Source organism: Vanellus vanellus (genome assembly GCF_965231255.1).
Source record: "Vanellus vanellus genome assembly, chromosome: 1".
Classification (NCBI taxonomy): Eukaryota; Metazoa; Chordata; class Aves; order Charadriiformes; family Charadriidae; genus Vanellus; species Vanellus vanellus.
Window position 1 is genome coordinate 2,075,155 of NC_138905.1, and position 27,443 is coordinate 2,102,597.

General features: G+C 48.3%; 1 protein-coding gene across 1 annotated transcript in view; it reads right to left on the reverse strand.

Moving 5' to 3' along the window:
• Positions 1–27,443, reverse strand: part of LOC309678427 (uncharacterized protein) — a gene marked incomplete at its 5' end in the record, with an annotated part of 110,739 nt that overhangs the window by 42,598 nt on the left and 40,698 nt on the right. Inside the window, 19 exons of the mRNA XM_082491452.1 lie at positions 5,020–5,136; positions 5,410–5,538; positions 7,001–7,120; positions 7,751–7,885; positions 8,915–8,950; positions 9,134–9,172; positions 10,544–10,597; positions 12,785–12,826; positions 14,409–14,444; positions 14,577–14,612; positions 15,294–15,365; positions 15,648–15,692; positions 16,942–16,977; positions 18,246–18,326; positions 19,444–19,479; positions 20,335–20,394; positions 21,467–21,538; positions 22,709–22,741; positions 23,896–23,931. Of these exons, the coding sequence (XP_082347578.1) occupies positions 5,020–5,136; positions 5,410–5,538; positions 7,001–7,120; positions 7,751–7,885; positions 8,915–8,950; positions 9,134–9,172; positions 10,544–10,597; positions 12,785–12,826; positions 14,409–14,444; positions 14,577–14,612; positions 15,294–15,365; positions 15,648–15,692; positions 16,942–16,977; positions 18,246–18,326; positions 19,444–19,479; positions 20,335–20,394; positions 21,467–21,538; positions 22,709–22,741; positions 23,896–23,931 (1,215 nt within the window). The remainder of the gene's footprint in view (positions 1–5,019; positions 5,137–5,409; positions 5,539–7,000; positions 7,121–7,750; positions 7,886–8,914; positions 8,951–9,133; positions 9,173–10,543; positions 10,598–12,784; positions 12,827–14,408; positions 14,445–14,576; positions 14,613–15,293; positions 15,366–15,647; positions 15,693–16,941; positions 16,978–18,245; positions 18,327–19,443; positions 19,480–20,334; positions 20,395–21,466; positions 21,539–22,708; positions 22,742–23,895; positions 23,932–27,443) is intronic.

Genomic DNA, 27,443 nt, shown 5'->3' on the forward strand with positions numbered 1-27,443 from the left:
GTATGAGTCAAGACTTTTAGATGGTTGAAGTTAAGGGAAAGTAAATCCTAAATGAAGGACTTCCAAGAAACGCTGGTTAGTCCAGCCCTGGACATTACGCTGTCAGGTTTGCAGGGGTGATAGTCCTGTTTTTGCTGTATTTTAACCAGCCGGATGATAATTTCACCTCGTGGCTAATGAACCCCGGAAGTTTCTGACTCACCAAAATACATGAGGGGAAAAAAATAAGTTCTTTTGGTCCAATTAAAATTGAAATTCTTTGCTGAAAGATGATGAGGATGACAGTATAAGGAATATAAGACAGGTTAGTGATGTGCTGGCACAGATTGTTCAGAGGAGTGCCCATCTCGGATGGTTTTTGTGGGACCAGGTAGAGAAACATCTCCCAGGCTTACGCAGAGGTGACCTGGGTGGGTCAGAGGGCACCATCAGATGAGGCCATGTGGACGTTCCCATCCATCCTGCACTGGGTCACAGCTCATTTGCGTACAGACTGGCCGTAAAACACCACTGCTCTTTAGCACAAGTCCATTTTCGATTCGCAGACGTGCGCACAGCGTCACAAGGCAGCGGCGAGGCAAGCCCATGGGTTGCCAAGACCTCGGCGAGGTTTGGAAGGCCACCCGTATGCATGCGATCTCATAAAGCTGCCATTTACTGGGGTGGTGGGAAATTGCAGGGGGTAATAACTCTCCTTCATTCTGTAATTCCTCCGCAATTTTAGCATTTTCCTGCTCTGAGACGCCGGCAATAAGGCACCTCAAAGGAAAGTAGAGAGGCTGCTGCTTTCTAAAGGAATGATTTACTGATGGCAGGTGGCAGCATAAAAAAAAATAAAAAAAAAAGAAGAAAGGAAAAGGGAAAAAGGAGAATAGGAGGAAAGAATTGATAAAATTAGGACAGGAAAGAGAAAAATGGAAATAAAAGGGGGAGCAAAAAACCCAAATATTCCTGCAAAGAAAGAGGTGCAGGAAAGAGAGAAATAGAAAAGGCCAAGGAGACAGCAGGTAGGAAAATTAAGTGACTATAGATTTATTCACACGGAGACAACCAGGGGCATTTACCAGAATTAACTCTGAAAATGAGTAAGCTGAACTGCAGGGGAGTTGGGCGATGGAGGAGGCAGGAATTGGCTGGTACGGTCCCGTAACACCAAAGAAGTGGCTCATCCGCGGAAAGAGTAAGCGGCCACCGCTTCTCGCATGGGCACGTGTACCTGGGCTCATCCTGCCTCTTTCTGTCAGTTAATTTGCTTCCCCCATTAACTCCTGCCAGCCAGAAATTGCACCTCCGAGATGAAGCTCTTGGGCTATTACAGGCTGCTTCTCTCTGAGGCCCCATGAACCTTTTAACAGGTAAAATTTGCGATTACGGCTGCTGCTGACGGGAAAACAGCCGGCTCTGTTTCACTCCCTTTGCATCGCCCTCCGCTGAGCCCAGCTTGGCTGCGGGAGCCACCAGGGATGGGAGCACACAGGAGCTGCAGGGGGAGAGGGGCTGCTGCTGTTTCCCTGCCTTTGGACCACACTTTTTCCTCCTCCCAAGGAGGAAAACATCCTTGGGGTGCAGATCCCATCTTGCTGGGGCCCTAAAAAAACCCAAAACTTGTGGCAGCTGCTCCACTTTTACCAACGTCCCTAACAAAATGAGGCTCATCAGACATGAGAGCAGGAAGGGTGGTGCTATCTGCCCATCTCTCAAACAGCTCTTCATGAGATGGGGAATCCTCTGGGCTGGGATTCAGAAAAAGGTGTTTGGCAATGCCGGGTTGCAGGATTACACCCGCGATTATTGCCAAACACCCAACTGCAGCATCGCTGTTGGATGGCGCTTATATTGCACTAATTGTACTAATCCACAGGGCTCTTGAACATCAGCCCCAACAGGGCAGGAGATCATCTCTATAAACCCAAAGTGCAAACTTTTTCCCTCCCCAGCCCCCTGTGCTCTGCTCCTGCTAACTCAGGCAGCGACAGACGGGGAATTGCTGCCTCGTCCCATCTCCCTACAGCCCACCCCTGGGGTTAATCAGCTTGAGCTCTGATTTCCCGTTTGAATTATAAGTCTCCGGTTTCCTCCCTCCGGCTCTCCTCCTGCCTTTCACTGCAAGATGAAACAGCCCTTTAATATTCAGTATCTCCTCCCTGTGAAAAATCTTCCATGCAGAAATCAAGTCATCTCAAGGACCTTGAGTTCGGCTAAAAAAAGTCCAGTTTTAGGTCTCTTGTGAGAAACCATCCTGCAGCCACCTGCAAATCAGATTTGTGGCTCCGCTCTACACTTCCCATGGGGCTTAAAAAAAAAAAAAAGTGGCATCACAAACAGGATACAGAGATTGCTTTTGGTCCTTGAGATGCCGGGATTAAATTAATAAATGTAGTGGACATGGACCTGTTGGAGCAAGTCCAGAGGAGGCCACTGAGATGCTGCGAGGGCTGGAGCCCTTCTGCTGGGAGGACAGGCTGGAAGAGTTGGGGGCGTTCAGCCTGGAGAAGAGAAGGCTCCAGGGAGACCTTAGAGCCCCTTCCAGTCCCTAAAGGGGCTCCAGGAAAGCTGGGGAGGGACTCTTGATCAGGGAGGGGAGCCAGAGGATGAGACAGAATGGTTTTATACTGAAAGAGTGGAGATTCGGATTAGATTTTAGGACGAAATTCTTGACTGTGAGGGTGGTGAGCCCCTGGCTCAGGTTGCCCAGAGAAGCTGTGGCTGCCCCATCCCTGGAGGTGTTCAAGGCCAGGTTGGACGGGGCTTGGAGCAACCTGGGCTGGTGGGAGGTGTCCCTGCCCATGGCAGGGGGGTTGGAACTTGATGAGCTTTAAGGTCCCTTCCAAGCCCCTGGTGACTGAGGACAGTTCTTCCTTCTGCCCAAATGTCACACTTGTCATGGTCACACTGTCCGTTTTCCTTCCCGGTGCCATGGCCACAGTGTCCGGGCACATGGATGCACTCAGCTCCCCGACACCGAACAAACAGGGTTCACTCCCATTTCATTGAGGAAGAAGATGCTGTGTCTGGCGTGGGTCTGATTTATTAAATGACTCCACACAGGGGCATGTGCGAAGCCTTGAGGAGTCTGCTCACAGACAGCATCCAGCATGGCTCAAATGGAGCCACAGATTTGGGACTCCCCCACTTTCATGATCTCTGGGTGCAGGTCCATCGGGACTGAGCTCTACCTGCTTTCAAGAGTAGGACACCAAAACGCTCGCGCATCAGCCCGTGTCATGCAGCCCAATCCCACAAGAAATGAGGGGGTTTGGGCTCCATCCTCTGTGCTTTCAGGTCTCTCTGCAGTTTAACCATGCCCAATAAGGGGAAACAGTGCATCCAGGAGGAGAAACAAAACTGATGGATGCTCGTGGCACAGGCCACGTCTCCAGAGCTGCAAGTTACACACATACACACGTGTGTTTGTGCCGGGAGCCCTCTCGTGGCTGCTGCAACAAAAGTTGTTCCAGCTTCGTGATTCAGCGTGGTGTTCATTTGCAGAGCCAGCTAACTAAAAGCCATGGGAGCAGAAGCAAGTGTTCAGCAGATTACTTAAATCAGAGCGAGATTTTCTCCGACCGGGCCTTTGAGCTACCCCTCCCGTTGCTGTTCCTAGAAATATCCTTGCTAACACCGTCCCTAGCAGTAACTGTGCTGCAAGCAAATATCCAAGGGATTTATTTTTTGTTTCACTTTTTAAGGCTGTGGGCATCCCATCTCCGAGTATTTTCAAAAGGAGCTTCCCCCCCCCCCCCTCCCCCCAGGAGCACATCAGTATGGAAAGGTGTGGAAACAACACTGGAGGAATGCATTTTCCCTCTCTCCATCCCTTGGGCTGGTGTCACTCTATGTGTTGTGTGGGGGTAGGGTCTCCCAGCCGGACTGCGCTGTGCACTTCTGGTTACAATGATGTTCAAACTGGAGGGTGCTGGGTTTGGTATGCGGCAATGGAGCATGGTTTGGGTTCTCAGAAGAAAATGCATGCCCAGGAGGGCAGGAAAAAAAAAAAAAAAGAGTGAAACGGGCTGTTAGGGCTCAGACAACCACACTGCAGCAACACCACAACTTATTGCCCAGCAGCTGAGCTGTGGTAACTGCTGCCACCAGCCTGGATGTACCCTCCAACTTTGCTGAAAATGATATAATGTGTCTTAGAGGGTACGTACACATGTGCTTTTAAAGCAATTCTAACTCCTGGCTATAGAAGAAACCTCTACTTTGCTACTGTCCTTCAGCTGAAGTGCAGTAACAAACCACTTCAACTTTGTAAGAGGCAGACCTTGAAGGAAGAAGTTAGGTGGGTCACCCTGCATCATGTTTCCTCTGGGACAGACGCCTTGGCTCAGCTGATCTACAAAAGCTCATTAAATTACAATTTGCTCTTGTCGTTGAGTCCTTAAAAAGAAGAAAGTCTCCAAATTCCTGCTCAGACCCCCAAATCCTCCTCTTTTAGGGAGTTAGACGCTGCACTCCAGAGCTGGGCTCAGGAGGATGCATACCAGGGTCTAAAAGACAAACACCATGCAGGGAAACCTGAGGGTCTGTGGACTATTCTCAGACATCTGTGAAAAGTAAGAAGGAAAAGGAAATATCTTGTTGGGGCAATATCTTAAACTCACTGTCTGGGGTCTGCATTGTCCCTGGAGTATTACAAGTCTGACTAAAAAAAGTATTGAGACTCATTGCCTATTCAATCAACCAAGCCCCAAAGAACAGGACAGATGCTGAGGTCAGATGGATCCAGATTAGGAAGTTTGTCCTTTTTTTTCCCCAACAAAGTGGGTAATTAACCAACAAAACATTTGCCAAGGGCTCTGGGGGGTTCCCACTTCCCCCACCTGTATGCAGAGGACAAGGTTGGCCACCAGCCTGCTGCCCAGATCCCACGTCTGAGCAGTGGTGTCCTCTGGGGCTGCAGGGGAAGATACCCCAGGTCTCAGAGCACTGGCTGAGATGTGCATCCCAGTCCCTTCCAGTCTACCACTTATCTCCACGCTGGTCTACTGCCCAGCACTGCTGGGGAAGACGTACGTGGCTGGTGTCCTCCTGTGGTGGTCCTTCCACCCTCTCCTCCAAGGACTCAAGAGGCTCCATGGACTGGTTTCCTTGCAGACCATCTTCTGGGTTTGGTGGGAGCGCAGCCAAGCTCTGCAGAGGGTGGTAGATGAGCGACAACACAGTCTTGCTATTTACCAGAGTGGAAGATGGAAAGCAAGACCCTTTTCTGGACTCTGACACCAATTCACACAGACATCCTTACCCTTTCTCTAACTTGTTTTTTCACTTCAGTAAAATAGGGGCAAAACTCACAGAATTCAAGGATTTGTCCAATCAAGCTTTGAGAAACGTAACCACTTTGCATCTATTAAATCAGCACAAATGGAAAAGTAATTAAAAGTCACTGAACAGGCATTTACATACGCTGCTGAGAGAAGTGGTTGTCCCTCTTGAGTCTCTCTCCTTCCTTCCTTCCTCAGATGTTTTCTCCAAGGACTCAGGAGGGTTTCCTCGGGGCTGGTACTCAGGTTCAGAACCACCAACAGACGGACCCTGTAGAGATCAAAGAAAGTTACAGCTTTTTTAAGTCAAGACATCATCCACAATACACTGCTTTATCAACTCTGCCATTTATTCGATAGCATGCTCAGAGACAGCACGACAAGGCTGGAGAACCAAGGACCTCTTTTGCTCATTTCTTGGGAAGTGCCAACAAGGATGGGCTGGGGAAGACTGCAAGGAGCCCTGGTGGGTTGGAGGGGCTGCTTTGACACTTTCACTCCCAACTCTCTGGTTGAAATCCAGCCTAGACAGGCTGGCCCAGATGAGCAGAGAGGTTTCCAACACTTTCTTCTGGATTGGGTTGGGCTCCCACAGTCCAACAGAGACAGATTTGGTGTCTCTGTACCCCAAATCCCACCATTGCTGGCCCCAGGGTTGCTGGCACAACATCCAGTTTGCACCTTTTGGTGCAAATGCATCTACCAGTGAGCACTTCATCCTCTTTCAGGCCCCTAAAATGCTATCATTCAGGTTGCAATGATGTGGAAAAGCAACACGTCTCACCTGAGACGACAGCAGGAACCTGGAGCTGAGAGGGGATAAGCCTGTCTTACCCTGTCTAAGTGCCTGAGCCACTGGGTCATCACTGAACCAATCACAGAGGAAGATAAAATCATCAGGAGCTGGCTCCAAACATCCCCACAGATTTTGCGCTCCAGTTAGAGACATCTCCTACCGGTGGCCAACAAGGGTTTATGGAGAGTGAGTTGCTTCTCGACTGCTAAAAAGAGGACTAGAAAAGCCCCGCCGCAGCAGCAGGGACGATTTCCTGGGCTATCTCTTATGAGGACTGTCTAGTACGGGCAAATTATGATCCATGACTCCTCCAGCAGCTATGAGAGGTGACCTGGATACAGCTCTCTGATGTTATTCCTGGAGATGTGCTGTACCACATTAGAACTTGGGTCCAGTATGGAGATTAAGCCTTAACATTGCTAATAAATTCCTAATTCCCATAACTGCAAACTATCTGTTACTTGCAATTGCAGAGGATGCGGGTGACTAAATTATCTCTAGCAATTAGCCTGGTTGCTCAAGCAAACGAGGGCTGTGGAGTCACGTGGACTCCTCTCTTGGGCAATCTCAATCCAACCTGACAGCAGGATTGGATCCATCCCTGCCAGGGCAGGAGAGATGCATCTAGATTACAGCCTCCAAGCGAGGAGAAGTCGCAGGGCAAGTTTAACAGAGAACCAGAATGGGGATAGCTTGAAATCAGCCCAATCTGTGCTGTTTTTTTTTGTTCAGAGGGCAAGAAGGAGTTGTGGTTGGGTGGAAAGGAAGGGAGGATGAGGATCAGCAGGAGGCATCACTGGAGCATAGACCGGGAGCTCACAGGCAGCCAGTACACATTTGATGTGCAATCTCTTAATATTATTGCTGCAGCAGACCAGGTGGAGAGGAGCACAGATCTGCATAACTACACTTCATCTGCTCCGCTGTTGATTTGCACCTTAAGGAGTCCTCCAGACACCGGCACCCTAAACTGAGCCTCCACCTCCTGGCTCTGTGCTTCTTCTGTCACTTCGGTGCTGGCCAGGGCATCAGGAGAAGTATCAAACACCAGTGAATTCTGTAACATCAAAAAAAGTGGGTTGCTGTGGTGATGACAAACCTGAGCTCCCAGGATCCACACATGCGATGTGCTGGATCCTGACGGGTTATTTCTGCCCACTGCCCCATCCCTCCAGCGTGCTCTGTCCAACCTGGTGGCCTTTCCGAACCAGGATGGAGTGAGTAGTCAGCAGTTCCCTGCTGGCCACCTCCAAGCCTTCCTTCTAAGCTAATCCTACCTCCCTGGATCCCACTTGCTTTTCAGGCTCCCCTTGTGATTGCTTCTCATGCTTTCAGCTGCTTTGCTCCCCTCGCACACCCACCACTCCAACAAACCCCAGCCCCCAAAGGGCTCACAGAGGCCGATGGCTTTGGAGGATGGCTTCTAGCTACCTCCTTCAACAAGGGTTGACTGATTCCTTTATTTCCGGTGAATAAAGAGTGCTTTGCAATCCCATCAGTTTAGCCAAGATCCTGGTGCGAGCCATCAGCCTCTTCCACCTTAACTGTTTCTTACAGCGGCTGCAAGTCACCGTAACCTGCTTGATGAGAGAGGTGACCCTGAAGCCTTCAATGATTCATTTTTGTCCCTCTCTCATTTCCTTCCAGGTCTGTTTGCCCCTTGAGGATGACAGATGACAACACTCACGCCATGCTCGGTGGCGTGCAGAGCTGCCTGCTTTCTCCTGGAAGTCTTGCTTGTCCTGGAGCCACCCAGCTGCTGCACCAGCCCATCCAGCCCATCCCTCAGGAGCGCATCGGAGAGGTCCTTCAGCAGTGCCAGCTGCAACCAGCGGAGACCATTAAGGCAGTAGCCCAGTGCCACCCTCCTGTTCCCGACAAACCACAGTGCAAGTGCAGCCACCCCAAAAAACGACCAATGCATTTCCACTGGGGTTCACTGGACACCCGGTGAAGCGATGTGTCCCAACAGCCAACGGCTGATTTAAATACAGGTGTCTATGATTTGGACATCTAGGAGCTGATCGATGGAGCTTATGTGGTGGCTTTTCCCATCCTACATAAAACCTCTACATTTAATCAGTTCAGTCAGTGCCTCACCTCCCCTGGCCACATCTCCAGAGCTTACAGAAAGGAGCTGAAGGTAACAAGCACAACTCTAAGTACCTGCCTGGTAGATACTGCATCACGTTTCATGAGCTTGATGGCAAACTTGAGAGTGGAGAGGGTGGCCACCAGTCTAGCACTGCTGTATTGCACAGGGATTATTCATTACTATTTGTGTTATGAGCTAAGGAACAACCTGAACTGGACTTTGTGCTAAACAGGACACACGGAACAGCCAGAGCACCCAGAGGGTTGGATGGGTCTCCTCTTGTTGGCTGTGCAGACCCAGTGCTGAAGTACAAGCCAACCCAGGTGGTAGCACCAACCTCTGAATGGGTATTTGCCAAGTCTCAATGTCACTTGGGCCTCAAACCCACCATCCGCCCCATAACATAGCAGCAGAACAGCTGTCCAAGAAGCATTTAAAGATATATGGTAAGCTGTAAAAGGAAATGTAGTAATCTTGCCTTCTTGTGAGTGTCAGTGCCGGACCTGGGGGAGCACACATCAACTCCAGAAGGCCAGAGGGTTTAGATTACAGAATCATAGAATGGTTAGAGTTGGAAGGGACCTTAAAGATCACCTAGTTCCAACCCCCCTGCCATGGGCAGGGACACCTCCCACTAGACCAGGTTGCTCAAAGTCCTGTCCAACCTGGCCTTGAACACCTCCAGGGATGGGGCATCTACATGGAAAAGCTTAATTACAATCCCCTTGTAAGAAGGATGGTCAAAGCGTTACCTACCTTGATACCATTTGCTTCAAAAAGCCTCTCCAGATCCTGCAAGAGGAAAGAAGGGTCAGAACTTCTCCTCCTCTCTCCTCCAGCACAAGAAGCTGGTCCTGCAGGTGGTTGATGGCTAAACCTGGGGGCACACACTGGGTCCCCTCTGCCATCCCAACCCCAGATAGAAAGGGAGGTGCTTCCAACATTAATATGCTCTATAATTTTTATTTTATTTACCTTCATTTCCACTCCTTTGCCTGGTGGACCTGGTTCTCCCTTCAGATGAACAAGAAAAAAATCATTAATTAAGTCATTACCCCGATGAGCAGCAAGAAGAGGAGCTCTGAGGAGGGGTGAGAGTCACATCTCTGGCCCTTACTCTGCTACCAGCCCACATTGTGACCCCCAGAAAAATCCCTGTCAGCTTAGAGAGGGGGTCTGAATCCCACCCTGCTCAATGGGGTCCTTCGCTCCTCCATTGGACACATGGCTGCATTTCATAGGGCAGGCCTGGACCAGATCCAGACACAAGCATTATCAAAGTGAGGTTTGAACCAGAGCTTTGCACCACCCCCTTCTCCATTTCTTGGCCATGGACAACGTGTGAAAAAGAAAAGGTTTTTGAGGCCTCTTGATGCCAGCAATGCTGTAGCAGCTGTGCAGAGGTAGCAGCAAGGAGGAGGATGGCTAAGGTGCCCCCATGGTGGGTGGTCCCTTCTGGAGGTGGCCATGGAGCTGGTGGCCCTCCCTACTGCCACATGCAGTCTGGGTCAAATATCTCCAATGGGTTGGACTCCTAACAGCAAGTTGCACAGATGGGCTGTCCATCACTCCTTGCCTGGCATGGCGACGCTCTCCAGGTAGGTGATCTTGGGTCCCGGCCACAGATGAAACTACAGATGAGCTGGAACAGCTTGGGAAGTCCAGCACTGGGGTGAGGAACATCTACTGAGGTGGGGCTGACCTGCCTCTCTGACGGGCTTCATTTCACTGAAATCTGGTTTCTGTATTGACAGATTCCGGTGGAATGAAGGGCGCCAGGAAGGCCCCAACAGCGCTGCCTCTCCATGCCAAGGTGTGCCAGGGTGAAGGAGCTGCAATGCAGCTGGTGCATTGGCTGAACTGGGTACCTCTGAGGCACAGCCTGTGCATGTCACCCAGAGAAGTCCTTTTCACAGACCTGGATCTCATGCCAATCAGGAGATCTACCTGTACCCGCTGATGTTGCTTTCTGCAGCATTTTCCTCGCCATTAAGTGAAGGAGTTGGTCCCACCTCTAAAGATCTCTAGATGTGCGTGATATCAGAAGCCATTTCTCCTTCCATCCCTTTCTGATATGCTCTTCAACTTGCAGGGAGGAGGAAAGGAAGGAAACATCCCTGATCATTTTAGAAATTTATCCCATCTGACTCCTGAACAACATCTTCCCGCCTAAATGTTGTGTACCTGCTTAATTGAGTTGCAGGACTACAACATCATTGTGGCCACAAGTCTATGAGCCTATCTCAGAAACTCAGCTTTGAAAGCCCAAACTTTTTGGGGGTCAGAAGAGATCTGAGATGGGTGCTCTTCCCCTCTGGCCAGCCCATGTTGGCCTCTGGCATAATGGCACCAACACAAAGATGCCTCCATGTGTTCACGACATACCTTTGGGCCTGGAGGACCCCGTTCACCTTTCAAGCCATCCTTCCCGCGATCCCCCTGTAAGCCAGCAGGAACACGTTAGTTCTTTGTCCCCTCTAAAATTCCCAGTGGATTTCATTATGCATTGTGGCATTTCTCGTGTGCTGGCCCATGCTGGCCCCAGACTATCAACTTCTTTTCCAGATGGACCAACCTAGTTTTCTCATCACAATCTCAGTGATTCACATAATTAAGTTAAATGCGGAGCAACTCCGTTCTTCACTTGAAACATGCTGCTTCTGGTTTGGACCTAAAGATGGGCTCATGTTCCTGAGAGCTTTTTTGCTTTTCCTTTCTCCCCTGCTACCCCACCTGAGCTAATAATGGTATTACCTCTCCTTGAAAACCAAATTTTGCCTCTATTTCCCTGCCATCACAGCTTGACTGATGAAGCAACAGCATTTCTTTAGTAAATCCTGGGACTGGATGCTTTAAGTGGGGCCTGGGGAGGCAACAGACCTGCAGGCAAATCAGAAAACTGGCAGGGTGAGCCCAGGTCTGCCTGCAAAGGACCCACCTAGATATACACTCTGTACCTCTCTGAATGAGCCTTTTCTCCCAGCACAGCGAAATGTAGTAGAAATCGATGCTGCTGCTAGTCTGCCTTCTCCACATCTGCCTCACGTTCTTCCCTGTGTCCAGTTGCAAAGTGCAGAAAACAAATGGCCAACTCACAAACATTTTTTAAACTGAAGGAGGGGGAGAAGGCAATTAAATACATTTTTCATCTTATTGGGCTCTTTGATGACTCAATTTACTCCATGACTCCACCTCTGTTCCTGCACTGGGTTGGATCTGGTGCTGCATGTGGCACTGTGGTTTGTGTGCAGCCAAAGCTGCATGCAAAGAACCTGGGGGTGCTGATTGATAAGAAGCTCAACATGAGCTGGCAATGTGTGATTGCGGCCCAGAAGGCCAACTCCATCCTGGGCTGCATCAGAAGTGTTGGCCAGCATGTCAAAGGAGGTGATTCTGCCCCTCTACTTTGGTGAGACCCCACCTGGAGTACTGCGTCCAACTCTGGAGTTCCCAACATAGGAAAGACATGGACCTGTGGGAACAGGTCCAGAGGAGGCCATGAAGATGATCCGAGGCCTGGAGCACCTCTCCTATGAAGAAAGGCTGAGAGAGTTGGGGTTGTTCAGCCTTGAGAAGAGAAGGCTCCGGGGAGACCTTATTGTGGCCTTCCAGTCCCTAAGGGGGGCCTACAGGAGAGCTGGGGAGGGACTTTTTACAAGGGTGTGTAGTGATAGGACAAGGGGTAATAGATTCAAACTGGAAGAAGGGAGATTTACATTAGATATTAGGAAGATACTATTTCACTTTGAGGGTGGTGAGACACTGGCCCAGGTTGCCCAGAGGAGTTGTGGAATCTCCATCCCTGAAGGTGTTCAAGGCCAGGCTGGATGGGGCTTTGAGCAACCTGGGCTGGTGGGAGGTGTCCCTGCCCATGGCAGAGGGGTTGGAACTTGATGATCTTCAAGGTCCCAAACCAATCTATGATTCTGTAATATCTTTGCCATTTGCTTTGCTAAACTACTTGGGCATCCCTCAGATAGGACTTAAGCAGATTAGCACGAAGTCATGAGGGCCCCAGTAATATTGTCAGTGATTATTTTCACAGGGCCAAAAAAAGGATGGAGTGAATCAGTCTCTGCTCTTTCCTATCACCAGAATTTTCACCTGTGCTGGATCCATGCTACCGCGATCCATCTGAGTGCTGGGACTAAATAAAAGTTCTTCCAAACCTACCCACAATTGGAGCTATTGCTATAACAAGGAGCTTCTGTAATAGCCATAGGCTTGTTGGTCTGGATAAACTACTGGAGTTATTCCAGCATCCAGGTAATCTTATTCTCTTTCAGCAAAGCAGTCAGGCTCTCAGTGAACTTCAGCCTCTGAAGGGATCCCTCTGATTTCTGGGATGAACCATTCACTCTGGTTTGCTCTGCAGAAACATGAAGACTTGGAAGGACAACTGAAACTCACCTTGCCTTGGCATGATCAACAATGATGCATTGCATTTAGAGCACCTTTGTTGTTGGAGGTGGGAAAAGCAACAATTTGATTGAGGAACTTCTGAGTTTTGGGCTACATTTGCAGACTTTGACTTATAAAAGTAATGAAGCTACACAATACACAACATGTGCAAAATAATCACACATTCTTCTTCAACACACATCTCCAGCAAGGAGGACGTCTTACCTTGTCGCCTTTCAGGGCGATGGTGCTCTCCAGGGAAGACATCTGCAAAAGGAAGAAACCTTGCTCACAAAGTGAAGGATGATGTCTTTGATACAAGCTCTCACCTCCATGTGCCTTTTATCCCCCTTAGCCCTTATCCACGGGCACAGAGCCCGCTGCTTCCTCCCAAATCAGCCAGCAACCTGAACCCGCTATGTTTGGACTCAAGCCAAGAGGGAGCTGGTGCAGTGTCTTTGCTCTCACAGGTAAGAGATTCGGGGTGGCTGTGATGCTGGTGTCAACATCTGCATTTCTAATGAAGGCCCTCTCAGAGGGAACTTGTCTCACGGAGACACCACTCCCCTGGTGCTCAAGACATTGCTTGGGTCCCCCTCTGACATGGGCATTTAGTGTGATGGTTTAGTAGCCAGTAGGGTAACTGCATTAGTGAGAATAAGTCTTTTGAACACTAAGACTGCCTGGCTGGGTGATGGAGCAAGATGGTTATGCATTAGCAGAGAGGGATCTTGCCATACCCTGGAGCAACAAGGCTCTTCCCAGTTTTGAAAGGAACATTGAAAGGAATTTTGAATTGGTATCCCCATGTCCCACTCCCAAACACACCGGAGTCCAAGTAATGCAGACTATACAGGAGGCAAGTGAACGCAAGTGAACAGGAGCCCCAGTAGATAACAACAACTGAAAATGGGGCTGGGACCGCAAAATGGGGTGGTTTCAAACAGCATGTTGGTAGGGTTGGAAGCAGAGAGCTGCGATATATGGAGAGAAGCATCACCAGAAGGCAATGACTCCTTGGTACTGGCTTGTCCCAAGTTCCAGAGTCAGCAGAAACCACTGTCTTATCGAGGAATGATACTGCTGAAGGTGGTCAGTAGCATTTTGCCCACTTTGAAGCAGCCTCTTATTCAGATCTTGCCAATGCCTCATCCCTGGGAATGGAAGACAACAGCTCTCCCAAGAGGCTGTGGCTCCTGGTCCTGAGGTAGTCATTTGGTTTTGCACTGGGGTGGCTTTACCTCCACTGAAGCCAATGGGGTGAAAAAATGTCTCATTGCACATTCTTGTACTAAAACACCTTCCTGATCACCTAAATGACCTTTCAAAATCTCTTCCAGCCTTATTTTTGATGAACCTGAGTTGGGTTTCTCTCTGTTAATCTGATACAACTTGGTGTTAAGCATCTTATCTAAAGAAAAAGTCTAGGCAAAGGCACAGAAGAGTCCTGAGCACGAGTCATCTCATGTGCCTAAGCACCTTTCCTAGGAGGCATCCATTTCTGCCTTCACTATAGAAGGAGCCCAGATGCCTCAATTACACAACAATGAGCGATTAAAGGTATTGGATGGGTTCATAGCTAGGTGTTAGTCCCTTCTGTGTCACAGTCTTCTTGCACCATCAGTGACAAGTCAATTGTGAGGGATTCATGCATATATCTGTAGAGGAGCTAGATACACTGCTTTGCACCTTTGCTAAGGCTAGGAGGGAAATCCACTCTACAACACGCACTGTTGAAACCAGCAAGTTCCGGCAACGTGTCCCCCGTGGTACCCAGGATTCATGATAAATCTCAATATATCCCTTCCCCGAACAAATGTGCAAGACAACAGAATTAGGCATTACTCACAATGCTTCCAGGAGTCCCAGGCAGCCCAGGCTCACCCTATGAAGATGCACCACCACCATAACCCCCCCCACCCCCCCAAAAAAAATAGTCAGTGGTGCAATTCAACATTTTAGCCCCCAAGGAGACTTTCTCTCATGCAAGGTTATAAATGGGAATGTGCAAACCTACAGATTCGCCCTTGTCTCCCTTCTCTCCAGTGGTTCCCTAGGAGGTGGAGAGAGAGTCAGGATGAGAACGAGCTGTGGTATGGGAGGGGGTCTCAGCTGTCTCCCCTCTTCTTGCCAGCTCAGCATCCGACGGACTAACAAGCCCATCCTTGAGCAGCTGAGCTAATGAAATCTGGATTTCAACATCTCTCCTGCGGAGGAGTTCTCTGATATTTAATAAGGGGTGAGATTATTAGCCTCTTCCTCAGTGGGTACGCTCGTTAGAGATTTTCCCACAGTCAGCTGCTCAGTTTCACAAAGTTTGTGGCAACACCATGTCTTTGAGACCTCTGACAACGTAGCTGATGTTAGCCAGTGTTTTCCAAAGCTATTAGAGGGAGATCACACTGATCTCCACCATTTTCCTTCCTTCCTCACCAGACTGAGACAGTATTAAGCTTTTTGTTTCCAGCAGTGTGGGGCTGGGGAAGTTTTGCACACTCAGAACCCCTCAGCCCACAGTCCTACTAATTTTGTGCTCCAGCTAATCAAACAAGAAGGGAGAAACAGCCCTAATCCTCCCTTTGAAGAGGAGACCCCCCCTCCCCAGGAGAGGAGGAGGGAGCTTTCTATGCCTCGCAGGCTGTAAGGCAGAAAAAAAAGATGGTTGTTGCTTTGATTGGCATTGAGCTATCCCAAGTTCTCCCTCTCTCCACTGCTCCTTTAGGGATTGCCTTACATCCTTTCCAGGTTGTCCTGTGTCGCCTTTTATCCCCTGCTCTCCAGGCCGTCCTGGGAGTCCAGGCGGCCCCTGCAAGAAAGGATTTGGAGAAGCAATCAGAAATAGAGCATGTCCAGAAGCTCAAAAAGTAAAGCAAACAAGAAAAAAAAAAATGCTACGTCCCCCTATGATTTTTCACCTAGGAAATAAATATTTGCACATGGACATTTCTAAGTGGGGACTCTCATTGGGATGAGGAAGGAAGTCTTCTCCTCCTGCACAGACCAGGGGTGTCTGGGCAGCAGCAGAGCAGCCTCTCCTAATGCCCCACCACTCACCTGGGCAGAAAATTATAATAACAGCAGTTATTACCCTGATTCCTCTCTCTCCTGGCTCTCCAGGGACACCAGTTTCTCCCTAAAAGAGAAGAGTAGGAGCTTTTAAAAGTTTGCTTCCGTCAGGTTGAACCTTCATTAAGGATACTAACTCTACCGCACTTAACATCTGGAGGACCCAGTTTAAAAGAAAGGAACCAAGCCCACCTACCATTCTAGCGTCTCTAAAGCAGGTAAGGTCTCCTCTTTGGCATTGTGCAATGCTTGGAAAGGCAATACAAAGGCAGTCCTATGGTCATCTGAGATGTCTTAAATTGTGGGCGGTGTTTTAGAACAGTCCCATAAATGCCAGAGGGGTGGGAGGAGTCTTTTTTCAGTGGTGCCCATTGATAGGACGAGGGGTAATGGGCACAAGCTTGAACATAGGAAGTTCCATCTTAACATGAGGAGGAACTTCTTCACTTTGAGGGTAGTGGAGCACTGGAACAGGATGCCCAGAGAGGTTGTGGAGTCTCACACTCTGGAGACATTCAAAACCCGCCTGGACGCTGTCCTGTGCAACCTGTTGTAGGTGACCCTGCTCTGTCAGGGGGGTTTGACTAGATGATCTCCAGAGGTCCCTTCCAACCCTGACTATTCTGTGATTCTGTAAATGAAATAAATGGGGCAGAAGGAGTAGGGTGACAGTAGAGTATTCATATTTAGGAAGAAAATGAGGTTATTTCCACCACACCCCACTATTATTTGTGGCAATCTCTTTTCTGCATCTGCTGCAGAGCATAAAGAACGATACCCCCAAACCCCCACAGTTTAGTTCTTTTCTGGCCTTTCTTTTTCAGTCTTTAGCTTTGGAAAGTGAAACCAAAGCTAAAATAAGAGAAAGAAGAGCCAAGGGCAAGATGAAGAGGATTATTTCTAGTCTCATCAAAGACAACAGTAAATAAAATGAGCAGGGGTCAGCTTCAAACCAAATCAAAGGGGGTGTTTATCCAGCTGCTGCTGGACTAACTTGTGCAACGCCTTGCCTAGGGGGTTTGAGGGTGTTAAAGGTTTATGTGGGGTGACTAAATTCATGGCAGGAAAATCGACCAAGAGCTATCAAACCCATAAGACACCACCTCTCACACAGGACATCCCGCTTTTGCATTGTTCCCAAGACTTCCAGGGAAGTTGGCCACTCTTGGAGGTGAGATGCCAGGATGGATAGACCTTCATTCTAACTCAGTGCAGACCTTCTCCTACACTGCTGTACCCAGACCTCCAGCTGTGAGTGAGCCTGCTGTGTTTGGTACCTGTGTAACTCGAGAAGATGTGGGGGCCCCATTGATTACCTTGGTCCCACAGGTGCCTTTCTCCCCTGGTTCTCCCTACAACACAATGCAAAAGTGCTTGGTTACATTTCCACCTGTGACCAAGTTCTTCTACCCTGATTTCCTACTCAGGCTAAGAGGTCTTATTTTGAAATAAGGCTGAGAGAGTTGGGGTTGTTCAGCCTGGAGAAGAGAAGGCTCCAGGGAGACCTTAGAGCCCTTTCCAGTCCCTAAAGGGGCTCCAGGAAAGCTGGGGAGGGACTCTTGATCAGGGAGGGGAGCCAGAGGATGAGACAGAATGGTTTTAAACCGAAAGAGGGGAGATTTAGATCTTAGGAAGAAATTCTTGACTGTGAGGGTGGTGAGCCCCTGGCTCAGGTTGCCCAGAGAAGCTGTGGCTGCCCCATCCCTGGAGGTGTTCAAGGCCAGGTTGGACGGGGCTTGGAGCAACCTGGGCTGGTGGGAGGTGTCCCTGCCCATGGCAGGGGGGATGGAACTAGATGATATTTAAGGATCCTTAGAACTTTAACTGTTCTATGATCCTATGAAATCACCGGTGGCTCTGAATTGAGGGCTGTTGGGCAGCAGCGCCTCAGGATCAGAAGCATGGCTGCTGCTTTTTTTTAAGCCTTCCCTTGGTGATCCTATTCCACTCAATGTTCAGGAATCAACTCATCCCTTTGAACTGAAGAAAGATCTTCACTGACTGGTTAGGAGAGGCTTTCCAGAAGCCAGTTATGATGCTTTTGTGAAGGGCCACCTCGTTTGATCATGAAAGGGAACTATTATGCCCTAAAACCAAAAGTAAACCCTTCAGGGCTGTTGTGGCTGCACACTGTACTAGTTTCCTGCACGTCAGACAGATGTGACTCAAGGACAAGAAAGCATGATGTTGAATAACAAGAAATGCTTTGTCCAGGCATTGTAACACAAACACCATGGGGCCGCATACCCTGGACCAAGGGTAAAGAGTTTCTGCCCTGAAACATAGCCGAAAGCGCGACCTAATGACAACCTGTGAAGGATCTACCTCCTCACTTGCAATGAAACAGCAGACAGAGGAAATGAGAAGTTAGATCCCTTGATGAGCAAACCATCGTGCCTAATTAAAGGTAGTTTGTCTACTCTCTTTTGTTGACCATTGTTGTGCTGAGACCTGTCTTTTCCCCAACCAGTATAACATGCATGTTTCTGACTGGTCCCATCTTGTCACTTGTTCCTACTTTCTCTTGCAAAGGCATAACCTGGGGTTGTTAACTTGGTACAGAGTGGTGTACTGAGGGGTTCAGCACGACCATCTGACTGGATTGTTAGCTTCTACTTACATCTTTACCTCTTAGTCCGGTCTCGCCTGGTTTCCCAGGTAATCCTGGTTCACCTTTCTCTCCCTTCAGACCTATATCCCCCTAAAGAAAGCAAAACTGTCATTACATTCCTCTTCTGCGTTTCATAGTCCTCACACTTCAGACACTGCGGGGCAGATTCAAACAGCATGCCAGGCCCCATGGAGATGCAATGGCCTCCACACTCTTGGCTCAAGCTTGAGCTCAGAGCATCTACCCTGTGCTAGGAAGGGCTGCGCTTACAGTATTTACTTAGTGGGATAGGCTGGAAAGCATCCATCTCTAATTTAGTCCATCCAGACTCCATGATCAGCCTTGGCAGACACTGCAGGACAGACTCCTCTGAGGTTCCTCACCTTCAGGAAGCTTTGCAGTGCAAACGAGGTGGCCCATTAGCGGAGACCCAGGAGATGGGTCTGGTCTTGAGAGAGCGGTGTGGACACAGGGTCAGTTCCCCCTCCATGTTTTAACTTCTATTCCCATGTAAAATCAGTTGAACTCTCATGGATGAGTACTTATGCATCTACTCTGCTTTAGGTTTGTACAACAGAGACTTTCCTCATCACTCAGCCACCTCATCATGCCTTCTCCCAACCCAAACCACCTCTCGCTGCCTTCTCCAATTTTGCAACTGCATTAACACATCTTGTTAACACATGCTCTCTGGGATGCATCTCATTTATCTCTTTTGACATCTAATTTCTCCATGCCAATGAAGCTGATCCAGCCTAAATATTCCCTTCACTGGGCTACGTGTCATGGTATAACATTTCCCAAATCTATATGCTCTTTCAGCCAAGCCTGGGGAGCAACGCTGTTTAAGAAATGTAGACAGCGAGACAGATTCACTGAACAAACACTACATTTGGGATGTTTTCCAGACCTCTCTTGACCAGTTTTGAACCTTTGCTAGGAGGAATCCTACAAGCCAGGATTTGTAGATTTTTTTAAAGATGCAAGAGCACCTTTTCATTGTTTTTCTATGCAGGGCTCTGAGTGTCACATGGAGACTCCAACAAAGCAGGAATGGTTCCGACCTTTCGGCTTTTGAACACTCCCCACGTTTTGACACTAGCACCGTGGCAAAGATAAAACCCCACTGACTCAAGTTGTTTTGGGTGGCACAGACATCAGTCACGAGACAAAGCTGTACACCTTGCAAATCACTGCATAGACTCACCTTCTGACCGGGTTTGCCAGATAACCCCACATTTCCCTGCGGAAATACAGACCATTAGTCACATGGCAAGAACGATACAGGTAGAATAATTGCAGGTGAGGGTCCTCTGTCGTATCTAAAGGATATAAACATCAGACTCAATGCTGCAAAGCTGCTCTTTGATTGCAGGTATTAGCAGCTGAAACAGTCTAGTAAAATGCAGAGAAGGGGAAAACAAATGGTGTCCTAAGTGGGGCTGCTGTAAGAACACACTGTCTAGATGAGTCTGTCTTCCCCACTTTGAAACCATTAATGCTTTGATGAGTAGCTTTGATAGAGGGGTGGGGACCTCAAAGATGTTAGGTTTTGCAAGTTTTTGCTAGTTTAAAATGAAAGGAACTATTAATATCCCAGTAGGAGGGAACACCAAGGCATTAACCCAACCCTTACTAGACATCAGTGAACTCATGTAGGAGCCACCAAAAGCTTGCACCTTCTTAGATACAAAAGTCAGGAAGTTAGAAGTCAAGTTCACCTTCAGGACACAAAGCCATTGGAAATGGGGCTTCCTTGGTTTTGCCGTTGAATTGCCAGCTGAGCGTTGACCATCAGTGCTTTCTTCGAGACTCACAAGTGATCCTCTCTCCGCATTTTGGAGGATCGCCCCTTTAGCACTGTCTTCCACAGTCAGGTGCAAACTACCCCACCACAGAAGACCACATGGGATCACCAACCACAGGGTCACAGCCTCGCTCCTTGTCACCATCCCACTATTAATTGCCTGATGACATGCCTCAGGGGTGAAGGCCAGCAAATTCATGTCCATGGAGGTGACAAAGATTTTGTCTTTGAACCTTCTGATTTGCCTTCTTAGCCCTCCCCTTTCCAAAGCCAGTATGTTGCCCCACTCACCCTGTCGCCTGGGTCTCCCTTCAGCCCAGGTTGACCAGGAATACCAAAACCTGGACTTCCCTGAAAAAAAGCAATGATAAAGTGTGTCTCAGTGTAATGTTTGGAGAGTTTTTCCTCTCTGCACCTCTATGTATGACAGAGACAGCTGGGACTAAGTCCTGTGCTGGTAACCTCCTCTCATCTTGTCCTTACGGCCTCCACACAGTCCCTCTCCCCTCCTAACCACTCTCCTTGCCACCTCTGAGAGATGCTGTTGTGGAAAGCCAACTTTCACCAGAGCTCTCTTTGGGGAACTCAGTATGTGCCTCGGTTTCCCCATGCTGATCTTGCAGATCTTGGCTGCAGTTATTCTGCTGCCATCCACAAGCTGTGGTGGCATGAAGTTGCCACTCTTGGGAACATGTCCTGTGCCATGCTCACTGTTAGCAGTCTCCAGTCCACCACCACTTTGTAGTCCCCTCAAGGGTCAGCCTGCTGCTTCCCATCCTCACATAACTACTGGGAGTTAGTTGCCAATGCTGTGTTTGGTGCTAAGCAGGAGGCAGAGGGAGACACAGTGTCTTTCCAGAGCAGCTTCCAAGCTCAGGACATAAATCTCCACAGATGGAGCTAGCAGGACAGAGCAGTTCCTAGGCATTTTCCTCAACCACGGGCAACTGCGTGAGCTAAGCATTGGTAACTGCACCTCTCTCTGACTTCTGGCTTTAAACTGGAAGAGGGAAGGTTCAGATTGGACATTAGGAAGAAGTTTTTCACTGTGAGGGTGGTGATGCACTGGCACAGGTTGCCCAGAGAGGTTGTTGAGGCCCCATCCCTGGAGGTGTTCAAGGCCAGGCTGGACGTGGCCTTGGGCTACCTGGTCTAGTGAGAGATGTCCCTGCCTATGGCAGGGGGCTTGGAACTTGATGATCTTCAAGGTCCTTTCCAATCTAAACCATTCTACAATTCTGTGATTCAAGGTGCTTTTGACTTCCCCATGTGACAAGACTCCCATTAGTGTTCAGCACATGGGTGCTCCTTGTTAGCGTGACTTGGGCAGGAATTCCATCTGCCTCAGAGTTTCCTTTGTGGACACAAACAAAATAAACCTTTTTACCCATAAAGGATGCACTGAGAAAAGCAAGTGCATTACCTTCTCTCCTTTGTCTCCCTGTATTCCTTTGTCTCCTTGTGGTCCCAGGGCCCCCGTTGGTCCAGTATCTCCCTGTGAATAAAAGACATCCCCAAAGCTAATAATATCACGCAGGAAGCCAAGCCCCGTTCTTGTGGCTCCCTAGAGCTGCGTTTTGCACTTCTAATATACTCTGAAAACCATTCCCCCTTGTCAAATCCACCCATCCATCCATCTTTGGGTTTATGCTGAAGCTTTCCCTTCGGTACCTGGGCTTCTGCTGTACAAACCCCATCACAGTAGTTATACCCTCTCCAGCCATGGAAACGGTATACTGTAAAGCACCACGCATCCATTTATAGGGGTATAAGCAGGATAAAATTCACGTCCCAGGCCACTGCCTAAACGCAGCCAGCCTAAAAGGAGAGAGACATTTTTGCCCACCAATGTTAAGCAATCTGGACAATGAGACCAATGAAGGGAGGTGGCTCCAACAGCCAAGCCCAGTGAAAAGGACAAAACTGATCGTCTCTAAGGGGTGATAAGGGAGATCTTGTATTTCTTTACAGGTTGGCAGCGAGCTATTAAGAATAAAAAAAAAAAGTCAGATATTTCAGGCTATGTCCCACCATGAGGCCATTGCAAAAGTGAATTGTATCTGCTGTGCTACAAAGCAGATGTGCAACATGGACAACATAGTCAGAGAACAGCTCTGTCTCAGAGATCTCCTCGATTTGAGAAACACAATTTCCTCCAGTCGTGGGGTGGCCAAATGCTGGGTCAGGGGCCTAAAGACATGGGGGAATCTCTATCCGTGGAGATGCTCAGCACACAAGGTCCTGAGCAACCTGACTCAGCTTTGAAGTTGGCTCTGTTTTGAGCCGGAGGTGGGACTAGAGACCTTCAGAAGTCCCTTCCAGCCTCAGCTGTGCTTTCATTTTATGTCAATACCTCCCTTGGCTGGAAAGTAGCTTCTGTGAGTGGGCTGGATCTGCACTTCAGTGACCTCTCCCTTCTAAAACTAACACATGGAAATCCCAAATTTCCCCACAGACTAAGGTTAGAAAGAGAATGACAGGTACAAAATGTTAATAAAAGCAAAAGAAATATCAGCAGGGCAAGACTATTGTTTTTTTTTCCAACCTCTCCTCTCCAGTCAATCGCAAGGGAGATATGATTCAGACGATGAAACATGGTACAGCCTTCACTTTTTCAGGCAAAGATCTCATCTGAGTTTCAAGCAGTGCTAATTAATGGACTTACCCTGACACCTTTCTTGCCTGGAGGTCCCAAAACCTGAGGATAAAAAGAAATCACAGAAATGCTCTCTTATTTGGGAAAAAGGATCTCCCTTACAAAGGAGGGTCTATTCATGTTGCCTTTTCCAAAGCAAGAGAATCTCAGCCTTGTTATGGGATAGGAAAACCATGACCTGAACCGATGGCTAAAAAGGGCTACAAGCCAAATCCCAAATCCAGTGAAGTGTGTGAGGAATCCCACCAACTTCAGTAGTTTTGGCTCCAGGGATGGGACTGAACAGTCACTCATGCGAGGTGTTATTGGCAGACAGCTGCTGTAGCCTTCACTAACACACAGACAGCAATGTCCCTGCTCATTAAACTATCCTCCACGACACATCAGTCTGTCCTGGTAGTGGGTCTCAGTCCTTAATACAACCTCCAACTGCTCCCACAGCCCTTGCAGCAATGCCATGGGGTACCCAAAGGTGGCCACCACCAAGGTTCTTCCTTAAAGCTGCCCTAGCATTTGGAGGGACATGAAGAGCAGTGTCTCTTCAGCAGGGACCAGAGCAGCCCCATTGTGAATGAGGAGCTTGAGCAGTGGATTAAACCTGGAGCACAGGGCTTCAATTGTGGGGAGGCTTTTATCCTTGTTTCCTGCTCCTTTGGGGAGACAGTGGGCAACTGTGGTGCAGGGCTGGGAATACAAGTGGAGCAAGAGGGTAGAAGACATAGTTGGCTGGAAGGTCAGGGAAAAGGTCCGTTAGTTCTTCCTGCAGTTCAGTGGGACACATCTCATGGTCCTTGGTCTACTGGCACCACTACTGGTGATAATGCATGGCTATAGCACAAGAAGGGCTGCAATCCACTCATAGTTACCCCCATAGCTGGAGCGCCGGGAAATCCAGGGTTCCCCTGCAAGGCAAGAGGACATAAAATGAACAATCTAGGGCAATGAAAAATTTCTGCTTATTGTTTTCCCCCATCCATTCCTAAAACAGTTCAAAACTCATCTCAGATGCACAAGAGCAAAACAGAGAGGAGATATGGAGTTCAAGATTGTCCCTGCTGGCTTCATCTCCACATAACCCCCCCATAAATGCATTCAACTGTGCTTGCAAGAGCTGCACACATGGAACAAGCTGGGGAAAGTCAGGATACCTTCGTCTGAGCTAGTCAAACATGTTGTTCCATTAGTGTTTGACTTACTTGGTCTCCCTTTGGCCCTGGAGGTCCCGGGAGTCCCTGTAAGACATCAAAAGAAAATTTCCGCTGGACTGAAAACAGATTCAGCACTTTTGGTCCCTGCTGTAGTGAGAAGCTCCTCGCCAGAGGGAGGGAGGGAGGAAGTGAGGAAGTTCTTCAGCCCAATTTTTCACTAAGTACAAGACAGCTCTTCTGAACAGCTATAAGGGCTCTTGGGTGAGAGATGGAAATCCCCATGCCTGTCTCTAGCCCACCTGGTTGCCATCTACCAGGAGACCAAGTGCCTAGCCGCAAGATCTCATCCCAGGTAAAGCTATCAAAGATGGTCCTTTGCAAGCAAGCAAAGGTACAGAGATGGCCACAAGATGCATGAGACCCACCAGACCAGACCAGTGCGTTGTCTAAGCCAGCCCCAGGACTCTGCTCAGACCTGGAAGTTGCAAGTACATGTACCCACTGTGCTTGCAGAGCCTTGCTCCTGCAAAGTGTGCTGGCTCGAGGAAAACCGACAGCCTATTTCCATTTTTCACTACTGTAGCTATTCTTAGGAAAAAATGCTGCCGTCTCTTTTGATCTTTGATGTTGTAATCAAATGCGTGTGCAGAACAAGTGCAGCCTGGGGAGCTGTAAAACCAGCAAACCTGAAATACAGCTCAATAAAAGCAACCTGTGAATACTCAGTATGGACTGGCAAGGAGTATCCAAGGTCCGTGTTTGCTAGCTGCAGACTGTCCTGGGGATTTACCGTCGGTGCAAGGTCTATCCCATGCACGACGGCACCTTCAGCAGGAGGGAGCTCTTGAACCTTGCAGTTACGTAGCTACGTCGCCCAGTTGTATCTGGCCAGACTGGGAGAAGCCTTTGGAGGGGGACATCAAATTCTCTCCTTCTGGATCTCCAACCAGATACCTCAACTACTCTGTCCTGAACCTGAAAACAGAGCTAGTGCTTCTTCCCCTCCTACTCTGCGCTCCAGCGCTGGCCAGTCTCACCTTTTCCCCTTTAACACCACCTTGCCCTTTGTTACCCTGGAAGACAGAAGACACTTTAGTTAAGACAAGGCTCCACTGGCAGAGCAGGATGAGCCTGGAGGCTCGCACCCTGCAGAAAAGCACGCTGAGCACATTCCCTCTGCTGGAGACTGTGAAAGCAGGGTGGAAAGCAAATAAAAAAAGAAAAAATGAAGTATTTTACATGTATGTCATATATAATATATAACATGTTACATATGTAGTCCATGCATTTATATATTGTGCATTACATATTAATTACCTGTATAATATAGACTATATAATATAGAATCATAGAATCATAGAATCAGTGAGGTTGGAAGGGACCTTTAAGATCATCAAGTCCAACCATTAACCTACCCTGATAAAAACACCACCACTCCTAAACCATGTCCCTAAGCACCTCATCTACCCTTTTCTTAAACACCTCCAGGGATGGTGAATCCACCACCTCTCTGGGCAGCTTATTCCAATGTTTAATAACCCTTTCAGTGAAAAAATGCTTCCTAATATCCAATCTAAACCTGCCCTGACATAACTTGAACCCATTTCCTCTTGTCCTATCACTTGTTGCCAGGGAGAAGAGGTCAGCTCCCATCTCTCTAAAACCTCCTTTCAGGTAGTTGTAGAGGGTGATAAGGTCTCCCCTCAGCCTCCTCTTCTCCAATATATATATCTTGTATAAAGAAACATATCGCCATACACACTTTATATAGAATGCCTAATATTAAATTGCATGCATATTATAATAGTTACTATATAGTTATATCATAATAATCTACTATATAATATAATACACATTACTATATGTATATATGGACTACCCTGAGCTTGATCAGACTGTTTCCTCCCAAGGAGCTCGAGAGCTGAAGATGAGACAGTCTCTTGGAAAAGCTGAGAGTTTACAGCATAGATAATGTGCAGGTCTGGGGTTGTGGGGTAGGTCCAGGCTCAGAGGCTGAGCATAACCAAGAGGAGCAAGGTGAGATATTGGTCCAGGGCCCATTTACTGTGGGTTCTATTTTACATATATTTTTAATCTTAATTTTTAAAACTTTGTTCTGATTTAATCCAACTGGAGGCACACCCTTGGCCCAACCAGTTCTTCTTCCCCAGGTGGTCCTGGTTCACCCTAAATGAAAATGAGCAGCTGTGATTGCCTCCTGCACCTTCTGCTGTCCACTCAGAAAGAGCTCATGAGCTACGTCAACAGTTACCTCACCAGTGAGCACCCTGCCAAATTTTGCTCTTTCTCCCCATTGCTTGGCATGGGCAGTCCATGAAACACCCTGCCATGGACCCATATTTGTGTGGATCGGGACTGAGCAATTCAAGGAGGTCTTTGATCTTGCGAAAAGCAAGACACGAGCAGCAAACTGACTGTTAGCACTTGCAAAGACTTTACAGATTTAAGATCCTCTTCTATTTTATGAAATAAAAAAAAGCACCACTGCACAGGTAAGCAAACCACTTTGTTTCAGGCTGAATGAAACATTTCCTTGGAAATTATTTTTTCCCTTCATTTTCCACCTCTCTTGGAAGTATGAAAATAATTTATTTTGGGGTCAACATGGGCATTTTTTGAGCTTAACGGACATGAAATAAATCAGCGACTCAGATCCATTTGGCCATGAGCAGTAACTCAAAGAGTATATCCTGAGTTACCTGGAGAAGGCAACGTGCAGAGAGCCGTACAACCCAATTCTAAGTGGTTCTCCACCAAGAGCCACAACAACCCGGGACCATGCTGATTTGCCTCACATACCACCTAAACCCACGCCTGGCACTCTCCATACCAGGGAAAATCCAGGCTACCTTAGTCTTTCTCCGGTGTCAGACTTCAACAGGAGCTCAAGCCAGGTGCTTCAGGAAGAAGCAAACATCCACTCAAACCTGAATTGAGAGGCTCAGGAGAAAGTCTCCTTCCTCCTACAGCAATTGTCCCTGTACATGCCAAGATCAGCTGATTCCTCATCAACCCGCAGCTTTCCAGGTATTTTGTCACATGGAGAAGCCCTGGAGTTGAACCCCCACATCTCCATGAGTAGTGAGAGGTGGGAGATAGGCAGTGGTCTGCCAGAAAACCTTCCTGCCTGCCCTGAGTCCTTCCCTGACCAGTCCTTGCCATGCCTCATCTTCTCTGTATTCCCAGCAGAATTGCAAGATTTGGACTGGAGCTACATTTGTCCAGTCCTTTTCCTCTGGTAGCACCAGGATGCCAAAATCATTCCTCCCCACCAACCTCAGCCTCTTAAGCAAGCTGAGAGAATTGGTCAAGTCAAGGTTTCCCCCAAGAGTTAGAAAAAGATGGGCACTTCCAGAAGAAAACTCAAACTTCAGGATGGGCTATATCAGCTCTCACAGGGCTGGTCTTTCTCCACTGGAAACGTGGGAATGAATCTGGGCCTGGATGGTTCAGAGGAAGGTGTCTAAAATGCAGATATGAGACAATCTGCTCCTTACATCTTCCTCCCAAAACACATTTAACATGAACTACTACAAGTCTCCAGAGTCTTAATGGCCACAAAAAATGCCATTTAT